Below are 18074 nucleotides of genomic sequence, written 5' to 3'. Positions count from 1 at the left end.
CTGCAGAACATGTTGATCGTAACTGGTTGGTTTTGGTTGTCGGCACCATGAAAGAGGCAGGATAAGGTAGATCTCTCTGCTGCTGTGAGGAAAATGACTCATGATTCAAGGACTGGAAGTGTATCAGAGATGGATGAAAATACCTGACTTACTGGCATATTTCTTTAATTTCTTCAAGAGAAATGAGACCATAATGCACAAAGCATCAAAAATTCAGCCGAGGTAAAAATATTTTCTGCTCTTCTGCTTTCTGTCCGGATGAATCATGTGCTGTGAGAACACACATCTGCAGCCTTCAAACATGTTTCGTGTTCTCCTGCCTGATAGAACGAGCGTAGTTTCTCTGCTGCTGCAGCATTTCCATCAACATCAACAGCAGTCGGTGCTGTCAATAGAACAGGCCATCATCAGTGAGTCACCACCGAGTAGTTTCATGTCGGTGGGCAGGTGAAAACAATCAGCCGGCCACGCAGACGAACGGGCCACGGAAGAAAGAGGACAGACGGCATAAACATCGTTTTCAAGGAAGAGAGAAATAAAGAGTGTGGAGTGAGAGGGGGAGGGATGGTTAAACAGAGAGAAAAGGAGAGAATTGAAGAAGCATTTCATCAGTACAGCATTTTTTAAAAAGGGTGCTCGATGCAAGAGGTCCGGCCTTTTAGGGTAGAGCATAAAATTGACCATAATAAGATCATTAGGAGAGGAATAGCTTCAAATCAAGACACCCAATGGCTTGTCTTCTCCAGCCTCTTTCACATTCAGCACTAATTGTTCCTCATTTGCCTTTGCTTCTCTACTCCGCAGCAGTGCCTCTGCAGAAGAGCTCCTCAAATAGGAGGAGCGCATAATGTTGTTTCAATAGTGACATCTTCATTTTGCATGTTTTTATCTCACGTCCTAATGCTGAAGAATTTCCCAGTTATTAGATCAAGCCATTAGTTGACTAGTCGTTGCAAGTTTATGATGTTACTTTAATTATTCAAATGATTATTTTTGAGGGCACAGACGAAGCGAGCCGCATCTTAACAACGACGCCAACAGCAAAAGCTGTAACAGGACTATTCTGAAAGTGTCTGAACAACCAGCAGGGAGAACATTTTGTTAATTATTTCAACACAGTATTACATCACACAAGTCTTGTTATTAAATGCAGGGGAATAAATCAGTCCTGGCTGTCCAGAGCTCTTGTGCTAGCAGCGTAAACACCAACTCTCCCCCAGGTTAGCTGCATTTCTGAGATTAACTAGCTAACGGCAGTGTAGCTACCCGATCCATACATACTGCCTGATCAGTACTCTGCCCCAGAGATAAGAAGAAAGCTAGATGGCTAACTCCTTCACCTCTTTGCAACCATCCCCCTGATACTTTTCATCCCAGCCCTAGTGACAAGGCACAGCTCCTGAATGGAATGTGAGGGGTTTCATTCCTGGGACTAAAGGACAAATGAAAACTTGGTCGACTAAGACTCTCATCGATTTAGTCGACTATTAGGGAGCAGCTGTACTAAAGATCGAATGAAACAAACATTAACTAAAGAGATTCAGGACTGTTCTAAAGCTGATGTAAACATAGAGAGCCATTTGTAGTTTGTGTGTTGTTGTTGTTGTGTGTTTTGTGTATCATAAAACCAGTGAAGACAGGGAAGGCTTAGTCACTGGCACATGCCAACCCAATATCCTGAGGCCGATAAGCCAATTTAAGCCTGCTATGCCCAGCTTTACTCCCTGGTGTCACACAGAGGCAGGCATATGCCTCATTCCCCACACCACGACAAGCCAAGCCGATATTCGTACAGCGCAATTACCCAGGGATGTAGGTTCAACACCGGGGCTTCAATCACAGAGCTGTCCCCTGGCTCCGAGGTTCCCCAGCCCCGAGCTGGAAGCATCTTCAAAGGCGATGACTGCAGAGTTAAGCAGAGCTTAAACCCCACACAGCCACACACACACTCACAGCAGCGTTAGTATCTGGATACCAGAGATTGATACTCGGCTTACTGCTGCTGTCAGGTGAAAACCTTGTACTTCCAATATGTCAAATTTTCAAGAGGTACGGTAAGAAAATAGCTTTGTTTCATGCCTCACAGGCATGCTCGTTGAAAGTGGTTAATTGTTAAAAGCCCCTCAAAAGCCCAGGGGTTGAAGAGTTTTCTCAAGGAGCATGTAATCCTTACAATCCAATTGAAGCGAGAACATGGAAATTACTAAATTTGGAGTTACAAGGTTTTCACATAAGTGCAGCATTACGTAAGAATGATACAATGAGACAGAGGGTTGGAGCGACAGCCCTGAGGGGCCTCAGCTGCATGCCAAACATAGCACTTTCCCTATCGCCCCCTCCTCTGCCCCCGGCGATAAAACACATGCCTCAGTCCAAACCCCCACCATTCTTAAATGTACATAGCTGCTGTGTGCTCATTCATGCTTCCAGATATTTCGTCACCGTTGTGGAAGTCTTGATTGCGATGTGTGAGGCGAAAAAATCATGTACAAATAGCAGCTTTTTTACCAACGTAATGTGGCCTCCGAGGAAACAACGCCCCAATTCTGTGTACCAAATCCAATTACTTTACTCTATATGTGTAAGAAAAGCGATATGATGTAACCTATTGCCTCGAATCAAAATTGGGAAACAGCAATTTTAAACTTTAAATGTAATTTAACCTTGTTGGCCTCAGGGGATGCAAAGTAACATTGGCTCAGAAAACAGAACTGACAGTCTAACAGCAGTATTTCATCAAATTATTTAACTGTTTCTCCCCAAAATTGTTGTAATGCTTTTCTTGCTGCTAATGTATAGCAGTTCCATTTATATCAATACCTGCAAGCTCAGAGAGGCAAATATAAATTATCTTCAATATTAATTAAAAGCATTTCAAGATAGGAAAAATGCTTGATGTGGAAATTAAGGTGAAATGTACCCGCTCTGTGAGTCAACAGTTTTAGATCTGCTATAATAATCTCCCGCCTGCGTTGAATTATGTAATTACTTTAGGATATTAATGCAGACACTTTGGGCCTGCTCCTCGGCTCAGAGCTCTTTGTCCTCTCCATCTGCATCCTGACTCATCGGGTCTCTGTTGTCTGTATATCTGTTGCTGCTTTTGCATCTTTTGCTTTTTGCATATATGCAGAATTCTTTCAAGTGTAGTTTTAGTGCAAATGCAAGTGTAAGTACATCTTTATACTGATATTATTAAATTTAACTAAGGAGAATAAGACTGACTAGTGCAGTGCCCGTTCAAAACATGCTGTTGGGCTCAGATTATCTGGTAATGTGAGCGGTTTACAGATCCAGTCTTCATCCTCCTGTACTGCTCACAGACTCATCAGCGCCGCCCCGATAATATCAGACGTGTTATATTTACAATTTACAATCTGGACCACAGCAACCAATGAGAGAGACATCTTAAACATTTTAGCCCCTTAGGCTAACCTTAGCTAGCATACTACTGTTGACAGAAACTAAGATCTCCCCTCCAGTTGTCGCTACAATCAAATCAAATGAAATGATGTAATGAAATGCTACATAAAGGCTTACCAGTCTCCTTGTGCAAGTGATACACAACAACAACCCGTCTCCCTAAATGGACTTTGTCCCTCTTTCCATCATCCTTGTCTTGTTTAGCCTGTGTCGCATTTATTATAAGCATTTCTAATCCTCTAGAGAGCAGGAAAAAACATGGAAGACACTGGGATGAAATCATGACTCCCCAACAAAATGCTGCATCTGTCTGTCTCTCTGATGGCTGGGAAGCATGAATTTACCACATTTGATAGACTGACAAGCCCTGAATGCACCCTTCAAAAAGCCATCTCATAAGCCATATGATTATGGCAGACTGACGATGACAATAGCAACAGCCCGAACACAGACAGAGAATCAGAGAGTGGAGGCATACGAGGAGCGAGATGGTGGATTTACATGGAATTGAGGGTTTTGTCCATATGATCGATCCCGAAGCCAAAGGTATAATTTTGCCGTAATGGCTGTGTGAGAAGCAGCAAAAGGTGCTATTAGAGGACGGGCTGTCAGCGTTGGAGAGGGAATATGGAATTGGAGTGGTGTGTGTGAGTGTGATTGTGCTGCATCGAAGCTTAATTTAAGGCCTTGGATTGGACCTGACACTTTTGCCCCAGCCAGTCAAAGTGTGCAATGCTCATCAGCTAAATGCTGTTGTGACAAGGCCATAATCACAATGACGCGCAGGCTGCAATCTGAAATGAAGGGAACCTGAACTAACCTTTTACCTCCTCACCTGCCTTTCGTCTTAAATTTAAGCTACATGGAATGAGTGGCACCTCGGCAGACTCATCACTTATACAGCAGGAGATTTGGGGTTGCTGCAGCTCTTACTTTACAGCAGCCCCTCCTCCCTTTCCTCTCTCCTTCCTGTGTTCAGTTTATGCCCCGTCATCATTGCAGCTAATCAGTTTAATTTGGGCAGTGAAGCTGACGTGCTGATGAGGATGGAGAGGTGCTAGATGATCCCCCCTGGGCACTATTGATGGCTAGCCATCACATACACCGCTAATGGGGGACCAGATAGACAGCTGGGATGCACACTCTGGCACCTCCAGATGCTACCGCTGTGTATTTGTGTCTGTGTGTATACTCTTTACACCGGCCGTATGCATATCTAATCTGCATGGAGAGCATAACTCCCACTCCTCCTAACTCGCCTTCGCTCCACTAGTTTCTATAAGGGCTTTCTCAAGTAAGGATTTTGTTTTCTGAACATTTTAAACACATTCCTGGGCTTTTGTGCCGATGTGCTCAGCTCAATGTGTTTCAGCAAGTAACTGAAGGCTGTTTGAAAATGGTGATTATTTTGTTTACATTCAGCAACTACAGTTAACCAGTTTCGGCCAGTTTGGCAAACAATACAAACACAGATAACGCCATACATTGTTGGAAAGCTTAGAGTCTCGTAACTCTATTCATGCAAATCATTTCAAGCTAAAACCACATCAGCAAAGTACAATCAACAACCAAACAAACAAGCTAACAAACTAGCATGTGCAAAGTTTTCCCAACTCACCAATTAAAAAAAAAACCTCCTCATTTTACAGCAGACGCCATTATCCCTCTACACCGGAGATCCTCAGAAACTCACTGTGAGAAAAAAAGCATTAAAAGATATGCATTATAAAATGCCATACATTTTTAGAGAAAAATGTATAAATAATACAAATTAACTAGATCAACATGAAACTTCCTCAGCTGAACTTTTACATTAAGACAATTACTTTCCATATAATAAGTTATCTGATATTTTATGTTCAAATGAGCCACTCATTATCATATTAAATATGTGCATAAATATGCATAAATCTCCAGAACAGAAAAGCGAGCTTTAATAATGAGCTGAAAACCAAAAAGTCCAACGATGCAAGATTTCAAAATGAAAGTAACAAAAAGGCAGGCAACAAAAAAGACAATTAAAATCAAGAAAACTAAACAGTGATAGGCTACAAAAACAGAGGGCAAACCATAAAAACACACAGAAGACACAAGGAATGAGGAACAGACACTGGAGACGCGCAACAGAACAGACAAACCTACAAAGACTGAACTAATGACTGGATACAAACCAAACTAATGAGGGGATGAGGAGCAAGTGGAGAGAGGCGGAGAAACGCAGGTGAGAAGACTGAGCAGAGGAAATAAGGGAAATCAGGGAGAGCAGGGAAGGCGCAGGAACACAGGATGGAACAAGATCACTGGGAACACAGGTGAGCAGGAAGTGGAAAGTCACAAGACAGGAGAGGATATAACGACAAAATAAAACAGGAAATACAAAAAGAAACAACCCAAACCATGTCACTCCCCTAATACAGAGAGAAATATTGTACTCTGCTTTGATTTTACATACAAAACATATGATCGACTTAGAATCTAAAGGATTGTATTGACTATAGGCCATAGCATACCCACACAGGAGCTTATGTCTACAAAACCCCATGTACCAAAAAAGATGATATAGTTGTAACACAAGAGAATGAACATCAGAGTGAGATGTCAGTCAACCCAGTGCTTGCCCACACAGTCCAGAGAAAAGTACTCTGTGATCGTGCACCACGGCTACCTTAAATTGCTGCTGAGAGTACATTATGGACAGCTTCTCTGAAAGACAGGGAGTTATAGAGTGAGTTATAGATGCTAGTAGAACAGCGGCTACCTTTAACCAGGCCCTGGAACAGGTGCAAGCTCACTGTGTGTGTCTAGAAACTGCTGCGCTCCTGCAAGCCTGACTGTGCTTATTTATTGATGTTTTCCATCCATGCAAAGACTCAGACTGACCACCTCAGATGTGTTCGTATGGTTTGAGGCCGCTCCATGTGGATTCCATTACCATGAAAATCCAAGGGATAAAGACATCTCTCTCCCTTTGTCTTCCTTGGCTTTTTACAGTCATTGTTTCCCTGGAAAATCCCATTTTCTGTTTGCAGTGATGATATTCTGCCTCTCTGCAGTGTGTATGACTCAAGATAAATTATTGAAACGCTGATCAGACTGTATGTAGCTCCATCCCACCCATTCCATTCCCATCTTTGTTTTCATCATTTCTTTTCATCAGATCCTGTTGGGAGATTCTGTTTGATTTTATTATTTACTTACCTTTCTCTCTCCGGCTGAAGCTGTCTATTTTTTGTGCATGTGTATTCGGTGTGTATGATGGGCTGCTGCAGGACTCATTACAAAGGCAAAAAAACCCTCTCTGCTCTATGCAGACACTGTAAGCCTTTGCTGAGGTGTGTGTGTATGTGTGTGTCTAGTCAGAAATGTTGTCGATGTCTGTCTAAGCACTCATACTCTGTCTTTCTGTTTCCACAAGAGAAGCAAAGCATACGATCCTGTCTCTACTGAGTGCACCATGGGGCCCACCTTTTGTTTATTAACTCACATTTCTCAGAGTTTAGGAGACAGCAACTGTGCGACTGTTGGGGGGGGGGATGCTTAATAATTGGGAAATTAAATGCTTGAAGAGGCTGTATTGCGACAAGACGCCTCCAGCTAATTCCATCTCGTATTCAGCTCTCTGCCTGCCTCACTGCCCAAGTCTTGTGATCGCTGAGCTCGGCTCAGCTCTGCACCAGCAGCGGCCCATTAACTACACCAGATTACAAGATCAAATCAGCCCTAAACCCTGTTAACACAACTTTCAGCCTCCGAAACAGATATTCTGCAATGGCTGTACATCACCAATTATATGGAAATTAAAGACAGCAGGGGTCCTGGCTCTTTTTTGCAGGGTCTGATGTCCACTGAGGCCACATATAGTATTTTCTGTATTTACTTTTTTTTTTTTTTAGATCTGTTTTCAGTCTGTTGGAGAAAAATGTTGAACACACACTGATGTCAGGTTGCAGGATTGCATTTGGTGCCGTTCAAAGAAAACCAGGTTGGGATGTGTTTTGAGGTAGTTCAGAAAATATGAGCAAAGTGAATCTTAGCCTCAAGTTAAGTATTTTGAACAGGAGTTAGACTTGTGGGATTTTTTTTCATGTTTAAAAAAGTACTGTACATGTTTGTAGGCACTTTGTAGACAATGTAGTTGCATGACTATATTGGGAGAGCATTGCATTCTTTTATCATGCAAATTGTAAGCAGCGCATTGAATGTTACATTTTATTGTTCAATATTTTAAAGCTCTCTTACAAACATGTTATCTCTACCCTTGGGAAATGTCGTCCAGGATTGAGTCTAGAGTTATTCTTCTAAAAAGAAGCAAGAGTCTGCCACCGGGCTGAGCTAATTCTCCGGCTCTTCAACGAAAATCGATTTAATTAAAGACTTCTCTTGAGGTGCCGTATCTGTCAACTAGTTTTGGTAAAAGAGCTGAGGAATCAAGAATGAATGACTCATGAGGGAGGGCTTTTGTGATTTATTGCGTCTTATGTTTCGTCAATGTCTTTGCGGCGAATCAAAAGTGGAGTGGTGTAAGGTTAGTTGTCAGGGACAGACTGACAAGCAGGCTGAGACATACAGCATTAGGAGGAGTTTGTTCTTAAAGCCCAGAGGATTAGTAATGGTCTGCCAGGGCTAAATGAAGCTACTGATAGACCAATTAAAGGTTAGCTTGCATTGCACTACTTCAATTTTAGCCCCATTAGCAATGCAGCACATTGTATGGTGAGGTGCTTTTGTGGCCATTAAGGTGCTCGTGAGGAGCTGACTGGATGCCTTTTGTTCTGCACACTATGTGGTGCAGACTGAAGAAAAAATAAGAGCAGACAAATTATTAATAGTATTATTAAAAGAGACCTATTATGTTGTTTTGTTTTGTTTTTTGGTTTCTTCCATTCTATGAGTGTTTTATAAAGGCTCTTGTGCATGTAAAAGATTTTGAAAGTTAAAAAGGTCAACGTTCGCACCAACAGAAGCTCCTCTCTCCCACAGAAAACACTGCTCTCAAAACGCCTCGTTAATTATGCCTAGCGGCTTGTTTGGCATGTAAGAATCGACTGCTCTGTTGTTGTTAGCAGTGCTGGCTCAGGCATGTGTGAGCCGACCAATCAGGGGAGACTGGGTTTTTAGGAGGGAGGGGGCCTTAAAGAGACAGGTTCTGTTTGTCTGTGTGGTAAAGTTGTTTATGACTTTCTAAATGTAATTTTTGCATTGCAATTATGTTCTTAGGCTTTACTAAATAGACTATATATTGTGTATTATATTTATAATCATGTATTTTGATTTGATTTTTATTTGACTTCATAATAAGCATGTTAAAAAAAACGTTAACAAAACAATATAAATAACTGTAATGGCACTCAGTAGAGCGCGTAACTCTGCCAAGGCCCAACAGTCCCCTGTAATCCAATCAAGCCTAATCCAACATCCAATAAAACACATTTTAATCTGCTAGATCCAGATTTTTATTTAGATCCACATCAAATTGTACTTATTCATAGATACCAGCCACCTCAATACGCCTGATCAAGATCCATGCATTATTCTCTGAGAAATTAACCAAAATGTCCCAAAAAACAAACTCGCATTGTTCATTGTTCAAATTCATTAGTCATTATCCTGTAACATAAAATGTCACACAGATAAGAGAGTAAAATGAAAACAGGCTGACACAGATAAGAAAAGTCATATGAACCTAAATAATCCTTATAAAATAAACAAATAAATCAGTAAAAATAACTAAACAAAGTGATATCGTGTGTGTGTGTGTGTGTGTGTGTGTGTGTGTCCAGGTCTGGACTTCCATGAGGACCTGCATCGTATCGGAGCAAAGGAAGGTCTGAAAGGCCGCAAGCTTCAGAAAGCCATGGAGAGCTACGCCTGGAACATCACTGTCCTCAAGGTGAGATGGACTGAGCCACACCTGTCACGTGACCTTCAGCACAACAAAGACCCATGTATTAATTTTCAGACTTTAACCAGCTGGATCAGCAATCCCAGACCCTGAGCTTAAACTACTTGGTGTCTCAAGAAAGCTTTACAGGCTAATTGTATTGCCTCCTCTCTAATCCCTAAATCTCCTAATTAATTACTGTCGATTCCAAGTTTTTTTTATTTGCTCATGTAACTATCTTGTCAGACATGATAAGATTGTTCACACTTGTTTGTACACACGAACATGCTGCTCTGTTGTTTCTCATAAGGGTACATTCAGCCCTCAACACAGGCAGTGAAGATGATGCTCAGCAAAATGCCTTCTTGACTCAGACACTGGAAGATAAGGTTACCCAATCCCCTCATTGCCTCTCTGAACAGCAGTGGTAATACCAGCACTGATAAAGCACCACATGCTGCTCAGTCTGTGCTCTGCACAGTGGGCCTGTTTTGCTAAATAAGGACAGAGCAGCCCGGATATTTTTATCTCGTCTCATCTCATCACCCTGAAATCATTTAGTATTGAGTGAAGAAGCTCCCTTGGCTGAGCTCTGTGCTTGAGCGTGAGTTTAGATGGATGTTTGATTGTTTGATTCCTTTTTGCCTTTTCATGTCTGCCTCATCAGATAGAGAGATGGTGAAGGTCAGGGCTGCAACTAGCAATTATTTTCATGAGCGATACGTCTATTGATAATTTTTCAACTAAGTGGTTAATAGTTTTGTCAGAAAATATGAAAATATGTCGGACAATATCAGAAAAATGATCTTTGCAAATACCCAGAAATCAAGGTGACATCTTTAGATTGCCTGTTTTGTCCGACTTGTTGTCTGAATGGATTTAATTTACAACGATATAAAACTGTTAATTACGAGAGCAGCAAATCCTCGAATTTGGAAAGCTGAATTTAACTCAGATCATACTAAGTACTTGATTATCAAACTGTTTCTGCTAATTGTTTTGACCCATTGATTAAATAACTAAACATTTTAGTACTAGTGCAGGTTATGTGTACAGCGCTGGTAAATCCGGGTTCAAAGTATTTGTGTTCTAGCAGTCTTTCTTGCGTTAACACAGCAGCTGTATGTGCAACAGCCTGATTTATCTTAATTAAGCTTCATTGCCCTCTTTAGAATAAGGAAACGCATGACGCTTAAGTAGCTAAACAGATGGACACCCAAACCTAATCCCTGCCTCACCCGCACTGCATACACCCCCAAACTCATCCAACTCCTCCAATCCCTGCCGAGTCTCTCCAAAACACACACTTCCTGCTTTCATCCTCTCCTCATCCTCTAATTTCTTCCATGAGACACATTATCAACATGAAGGCATCTTGGCTGCACATACTCCTCCTCCTCCTCCTACTCTTTCTATTCCTCCTTCCATTCTTCGGTTGTAAATTGTGCCTCATACTGAACATTTGGTGTGCGCCTGGTGCATGTTTGCCAAGGCTGGCAGTTATTTCACCTGTCAACCTCTCCAAATCCTCAGCAGGCCTGGAAGCGCATGCCGGTAGATGATGGGGAAGCTGTGAGGAAGCAACTGCTTCTCCACCTTTACTCTGACAGTTATAGTCAGATCAGAGCTGTCAGGGTGAATGAGGGAATTTGCCATTTAAAGTGATACCACCCTGTCACTCTCCTGCACCTCAAAGTCAAAGTGAAAAAAAGAGGCTTTGTGGCAAGTGTTAAGTCTATTGTAGTCATTTTTAAGGAGAAGAACAGGCTCAAAAAACATATAATCGCTTGTTCTGAGCTACTTAAGCAGGGCCTCGGTTAGTCATGCCCTAAAGGTGGAGAGGGCGATTCTGGAGAAAGATAGTTGATCGTCGAGTCTCATACCCAGGTCGTCAAATATTGACGCTTTGGGTCAGTAAATGACCCTAAATTCAATTTCACCCGAGGATGAACCACGTAAAGTAACTGTGCAATCAGGATCATGTTCATGTAGCACAGATCTGCTAGTTTGAAAACAGAAGTAAGATGACATTAAATACCTCAGTCTCTGACATGTGTTGCCCACCCCTACTCCACTGTCATAAACCACTTTGTACCTACGTCTACAACTTTATTGTATTGTACAGTAAAGGCAGGGGATATTTTTACTGAAGGGATGGACTGGTTTTGATAAACAAGGAGGAGATTAGGGTAGAATTAAATGAGGATATACTGGTGGGATTTGGTGGCTGCCCTTGTTTGGGCTTAGGCCCCTGTGGATAGCTTTAGGCCAGCTGTAGGGGTGAATGTACCGAGTGCAGTCGTGATTTGGCTCTGGCAGCACAGGACTGGCTTCTCGCTGTCTTATTTTATGCCTGGTGAGTCACAACTTACATAATTTCTGTTTTTTCCAAACATATGACTTATTCATGCTCGTGGATTGCGTGCTAGAGTGGCTCAGGTAAAAAGGCCACTTGCAGCATATTGACATCACCTGGGAGTCGAGCGTCGGGCGCTGTGTGCAGGGCAGCACCTCTACTCATTGTGCAATATGTCAGACGGCCGTGCCTGCCTTGTGGCGCTGAGAACTTTATCCCTTTCACCATTTACACTCGAGTCCGGTGCAGAGCGGGTCAGCCTGCGCCTCTTCACAGGGATGTTAACTTAACGAGCTGTCACAGCGGGTCAGACAGAGTCCAGAGTGGGAGGGAGGGGAAAATATGTAGATTCACAGATGAGAAGTGCTTTCTACTTGCCTGTGAACAGATGTTGGAGGGATGGTGGTGTAGAGGAAGTGTTGGAGCAGACACATTGAAACAGAGGGGGTTGTGGCTATGAGAGCCCTGAGGGGAAGAGTCAAGTATTTAAAGGCCGTAGAAGAGGAGAGAGTTTATAAAAGCATGTGGTCAGATTCTCTTTTTTATTTTGACCAGCTCTAATAATAGCAGCACCTCTCACACACAGAAATAACCGCCTGTGGAGAAGACTGTACCACATTTCCACATGGCAGAGACAGCTAGCTGAAGGAGGCAGGCAGCCATGGCAGTGGCCCAGATTGACTTGACAGTGCAGTAAAGCAGGATGCCTGCCCTGACCGCTTCCTCCACATATGGCGGATATTCATCTCTGGGGTGCTCCCAAATAAAGAGCAGAAATGTAGTATAACATTATCACCATATGACAGCACTGTGCACCAACTGAGAGGGGCAGTGCGAAGAGCTGGCAGGCAACCAAGGGCCTTCATTCAGTGGGTTTATACTGCCCTCTTCTGCATATTCTTAGTTAATGCACTACAGGAAAAAATATTCCTACTCCACTACCAGATTTGATCCCTCTTATTTCATCTTTATTGAACCTGGCAGAGCTTCCTTTGAAATGTACCATCTTTAATGCACATTTATAAGACATAACCATTTTATAACCATGCAAAACAACTTATAACAAGGTTTATAAAGTGTTGGACATAAATTATCATAAGTTCAGCATTCATAAAGCTCTATACCATCATATAAAGTGACAACACTGTTTTAAAGAAGAATCTCAATCGTGGTTAACAAAGCACATTATAACTACCACTACGTCAGACGTATAGAGAACTGCTCAACAGATTAGTAACAGTCTGGGCAAATAAAGACCTGACATGGCTTGGATGATCATTCTGATTTTATTTTAGTCTTACACTTAACTTGCCAGCCGGCAGAATGAGCAAATACTCCTCATAAGTCCTCAGCCAAGGAAAGCAAAGAGCAGCAGTTGTCAGTTACTCTGTTGCCCCCTCTGTTTTTGGAGCTACCTTCAAATTCATGCATATATTTTACAAATCTTTATAAGACATTACTCCTTTTCAGAAATAATTTATAACCTTTCATCATCCATTAGTACAGCACCGTTTTCTATGTGTCTTTATAACTGGCAAAGGTTATGGTAGTTGAATTATGAATGTGCTTATAATGCATTATAGACATAGCCGTCATAAAAAGTACACTGTAAAAAGCTGCCTTGAGGGAATGGATATCAAAGATGTTTCCTGTTATTTCTGTGGCCTTAAAATCTGGTAATCTGATATGTGCTGTTAACCCTCTTTCTGTCTCAATCTCAGGGCCAGGCAGACCTGCTGAAGCACGCTAAGAGCGAGGCACTGGACACTCTGCGTCAGATCCACTGTGCAGCTCAGTCCTGTGGTCTCAGTAAGAACGGAGCATCTTCCCCCCAGCTCCAACACCATCCGCACCACCAGCCGCAGCAGGTCCAGATACAGCAACAGCCTCCGGCTAAGCCCTACCCACAACCCCCACCACTGCATCAGTCCCAAACTCAGCCCATATCCCACACCGCACCTCAGGCTTATCTCCATCCCCTTCCCCAACAAAACCCCCAGCTACCAGCTCTCCCTCTGGTTCAAACTGTTTCAAAACCACCTGCGTATCCTCAACCCCCACCCATACCCCAGCTCCAGTTTCAGTTCCAGAGCCAGCAGCAGAGGGCAGCAGGACCTCTGGACACCCTCCCCGAGAAAGAGACGGTCTGTGAGGATCCTGTGGGATCCTGCTGACCCGCAGCCTGTGCCCACAGAGAATCAGACCCAAAGAGAGACAGAGAGAGCGAGGTAGAGATGGAGAAACAGCAGGGTGTAGACAAAAAGCCAGAGGCCAGTATAGAAAGGGAGATGGAGGAGGTGGCCGAGAGGATTAAAGAGATGATGATGCTGAGGAAGGCTCGTCGTGTTAGAAGTGAAACACAAGTCTGAAAGGAGAAAATAAAGAGAGACCTCACACTTCAGTTACACATTTCTAAACAGGTAGAAAACTGGAAAAGATGATGTTTACTTTTCTCGCAGATATGGAAGATAATCTTCCATCTGAGCCAAGAAGTTTAGGTCTCCTCTGTTTTCTCTCTTGTGAAAAGCCAAAAAGGTTAACTTCTGGTGTGTGCTTCTGCATAGCAGCAGTTGGATCAGTGAGTTAGATATGTCTCTCTCTGGGCAGTGCTAGTTACATGCCCCTCCACTATGTACTCTAGCTCTGTGGGTACAGGCTTTACCTCACATTGGCATTTTCTGCCACATATTGCCTTTTGGTTTCCAGAGACTCCTCGGCATGTCTTTGAGCTTTTATTTTGTCATGCTCACACTCTTCCTCCTACATTTTAAGCATAATGTTAAGTACAAACCCCTCACTCCTTTTGATGAAGAGGAGGCCATTTTCATTTTAGAGCAGCTCGACCAGGCTGAGCTCTGTAGGAGTCACAGACGACCATTTCAGGGCAAACCAGGGAGCTGTAGAGATAAAATAGAAAAAACAAACTGCAGCGTTGTGTGTGTTTAGTCACATCGATGCACTTCTCGCACCCTTCACTGGTGTCACCCTCCATCGAGCCCCACACATCTCCAGTGTCATTCCTTAGGATATAAGTTCTCCGGCATTCCTGGACTCTCCCCCAAAGGGTCTCCTCGTCTCCTCCCCAGGGGTTGTGTGTGTGACGTTACGTGACTTGGTGTTTCGGCCCCCAGGGTGGAGCTAGCCCACGTCCGAAAGTGGCGGAGCTCACCAGCCAATCACAAATGTTATATTTGACCCTGCCTGTTAGAGGTCAAAGGTCAACAGGAACATGGTACTGCTGTCAATAAAACCACAAAATAAAATGAATATAGATGTAAACTGTATGTAAAATGTAAAAGGAACATATATTGCTATAATAATTCTTGCAGACACGGACATTAATGATTGCTATTATAATAATTGTTGTTAGTTCTATTGATATTCAGATTCTTTTTTAACATTAACTTCCACATATACAGTGATTTGACACCTGTTGTTCTGTGGTGCCGATCAGGACAACCAGTGCATGTGGGACTGGAACGAGGGATTACGGGTTAGCGCCACGAACATGAGGGTCAAACAATAACTTGACATGTGTTTCACTGCAAAGTGAGTGTGGATTCTGTAAAAGCTCCTTTAAGTGGCCCATTAAAACTGGCTTCATTGTTTATCCTGTCTCCTCTCATTCTTTAATGTCTTTTACAAGGAAGTGAAATATGCCCGTTTAGTAATTTCAGCAGTTTATCAATCAGCACGTGGAGTGACATTTTGCTGAAAATACTTTAAGTAACGCAGGGTTCACAGAATGGCTTTGTCAATTGCATTCAAACAGACGTCACAGGCTCTTTAGAGCATTTTGAAAGCAGCTGTCACAGTGAATCCCAAGCAATCAATAAAGCCTTTCAAAAGCTTTATTGATTCCTTTTGACGCACTGCAATGCACTGTTAATTCTGCTGATCTGAAATTCTTTTGTTACGAAGAAACAAGAAGTAGGCCATTTATCATATCATGCATGAGTTTGTCTATTTAGAGCAATGCTCCCTGTTGTCCATAAGATGGCAACAGATATTAACTAAGTGGCTGTGAGGAAGAAGGGACGAAAAACAACAATCTGAAAGTCAATAAATGCTTTCAAATGATTTTTGTTATCCTGCTATGTTGACTAATGAGAGAGCCAGTTTATAAAGCAGACAGTATAACAAGAATGTTGCTAAATGAGCCTACTCTAAGTTTTGGGTACCATGGATTCATCAACACTGCTCACGTCACCAGCCGCAGTTTTTGTAGGAGCAAGAAAAACACACAAAACTGCTCTTCGTGTGTCAATATGACGCCTCTTGTCTGAGAGGAAAAAAACCTATAACCTCGTTAGCATGGCTTTTGAAATAGCTTTACAAACTAAGAAAGGGCATCTGGGCTTTCTCTTTATTTATATTATAGAACTCATAGGACACATTAGCTAATTAACTTGTGTCCCTCACCACTCATTACAATGGTATGTCCTCGTAGACCTTTGGCATGCGGCCACAAAGAAATACCTGCAGTTCGTCAAAGGTCCAGAGAAGTGCCTAGGAGATGATCTACGTCAGGAGACTAATTAATGGCAAGGAGCTCGACATCAGCCCTTTAAATGAGCAAGAGAATTATTGGTTGTGTGTTGTGTTTGTGGTTGGCCCTTAATGACGTCCATCGGTGTGGACATCACAGATCGATATAAAAGACACTTGTCATTTTCCCTGGGACATCAGAAGATCAGATGACTCCACTTCACACCGGCCAGAAGATGACGTGGTTCCCCACCAATTTCCAGAAAGCTACTGGGATGGACTCGTCTAACAGGGTGAGAAAGCTTGAGTTAGATTTTTTTTTTATTTTAAAAACTAGTGAGAGGTTTGTTTGACATTGCAAATTCACGGTTTTAAAAGTTGTGTAAGGGTGGTTATTCCTGTAGGAGTTTGTTTGTGACCATGTCTTTCTACTTCTATACAAATTTTTCTCAAGAATTGTTTCCTTCACACTTTCACATTCTTTTGACCTCATCAAGACAGAGGTAGCGGAGGTATTTCGATAAATTTGTTGTGTTAGTAGATATCAAAAGACGTCAAAGGTGTTGCTTTATGTTGAAAAGTGGTGGGGACAAAAAAAATGTTAGCGTGGTCTTCAACACGTGATTTTAGGCATCGTAATAAGGGAATTGTATGATGTCAGAGTAGATAATCACAACAGGAAACTTTTAGCACATTTGCAACTAATTAGCCTCTTATAAAAAAATAATGGGGACAAAATTGGTTATTTCAAAAAGAGTCGGGGACATGTCCCCAGTGTAAATGACATGTATGCATGACATTGTTTCACCATGTACACGATGAAACCACAGTGCCACAGAAACCTTTTTTGGACAGACTTTTCTCCGTCCAAGGGGTCAATCTCACCTTGGACATTTAAAGAATTTTGAAAAACTTTCCGAGGCAGGCATCAGGCATTTTATTCAATGACTTTAAACTGTATTTCACCTGGTTCAGGGGCTGCAAATTCTTTTTGTTCTTGTGTATCCATTTCTATAAACATAAACAAAGATAATCATTTTTAGGCAGGTTGCTTAGCCATCATTAAAACCAAATGCACATGATTTGCATTTAACAAAAATTATTGGCTTGGGATGATTTTGTTTATGTAATACCACTATGACTAGAGATTAAGGTATTAGCATGTAAATGTCAGTGTGAGATTAATAGAGATTAAGTGATGATTCATGTCCTTTATGCATGGATCAATAATTGTGTGCAGTACCATTACCCTAACAGCTGGTCCTGGAGAGACTCTGTGTATCCATGACTCAAGATCAGGATTTAATTATGTTTCTAAATATAAATGAGCATCATAATATTAGAAATTCAGTTGTTAATATTTCTTGTTCTTAGGAGTTTGTCTCTCCATCCTTGATTCAGGCTTTTGTATCAATCGATCAATAAGATGTGCTCAGCAACTTGTAACATATGTGTAAAACATACATATTAAATAATATCGACATTTCAAAGACATGCAGATAAATATCTCTTTGTTCAGATCGTCATCTTGTATCAGTATAAACTCTCTCTTTTGCCCAGCAGAAAGTCCTGGTGCTGGTGTTGATGTTGCTGCTGTCTCACCTGGCATGTGATGCTCACAGCATGTCTGAGTGCTGCAGACAACCAGCCCGCTCCTGTCGCCTCTATGTGTTGCTGTGTCGCTCCGGCAGCAAGACCTTAGGGGGACCACTGACTGGAGATGCCTCCGCCGGCATCCTCACTCTGGGTAAACGTAGAGACGAAGAAGATCGCTTGCAGAGCCGACTCCACCAGCTCCTCCATGGCTCCAACCAGGCAGCAGGGATCCTGACTATGGGGAAGAGGACTGAAGAGAGGGCTGCACAGCAGTACATGGATTGGATGGCTCAGTCAGGAACAACCATTACAACGCCTGTTTTGAGCTAA

General features: G+C 42.3%; 2 protein-coding genes across 2 annotated transcripts in view; both read left to right on the top strand.

The window, feature by feature from the left end:
* stat5a (signal transducer and activator of transcription 5a) overlaps positions 1-15267 on the top strand; it is a 94779-nt gene extending 79512 nt beyond the window's left edge. Inside the window, 2 exon segments of the mRNA XM_073495011.1 lie at positions 9204-9313; positions 13382-15267. Coding sequence (XP_073351112.1) covers positions 9204-9313; positions 13382-13834 — 563 coding nt within the window. The 3' untranslated portion in view covers positions 13835-15267.
* Positions 15268-16357: 1090 nt separating this feature from the next.
* Positions 16358-18074, top strand: hcrt (hypocretin (orexin) neuropeptide precursor). The gene is made up of 2 exons (XM_073493831.1): positions 16358-16441; positions 17712-18074. Exons 1-2 carry the CDS (start codon positions 16358-16360, stop codon positions 18072-18074), a joined length of 447 nt encoding a protein of 148 aa, XP_073349932.1.

This window comes from Pagrus major, chromosome 23 (genome assembly GCF_040436345.1).
Source record: "Pagrus major chromosome 23, Pma_NU_1.0".
Taxonomy (NCBI): domain Eukaryota; kingdom Metazoa; phylum Chordata; class Actinopteri; order Spariformes; family Sparidae; genus Pagrus; species Pagrus major.
Note: the sequence above shows the minus strand (reverse complement) of the source record. Positions and strands in the feature narration are given on the sequence as shown.

Excerpts from the sequence above, each read along its gene's own strand:
- hcrt (XM_073493831.1), top strand. The coding sequence starts at position 16,358 with ATGACTCCACTTCACACCGGCCAGAAGATGACGTGGTTCCCCACCAAT. Across the intron at positions 16,442-17,711 it reads GGATGGACTCGTCTAACAGG|AAAGTCCTGGTGCTGGTGTT; the intron begins GTGAGAAAGCTT and ends TTTGCCCAGCAG.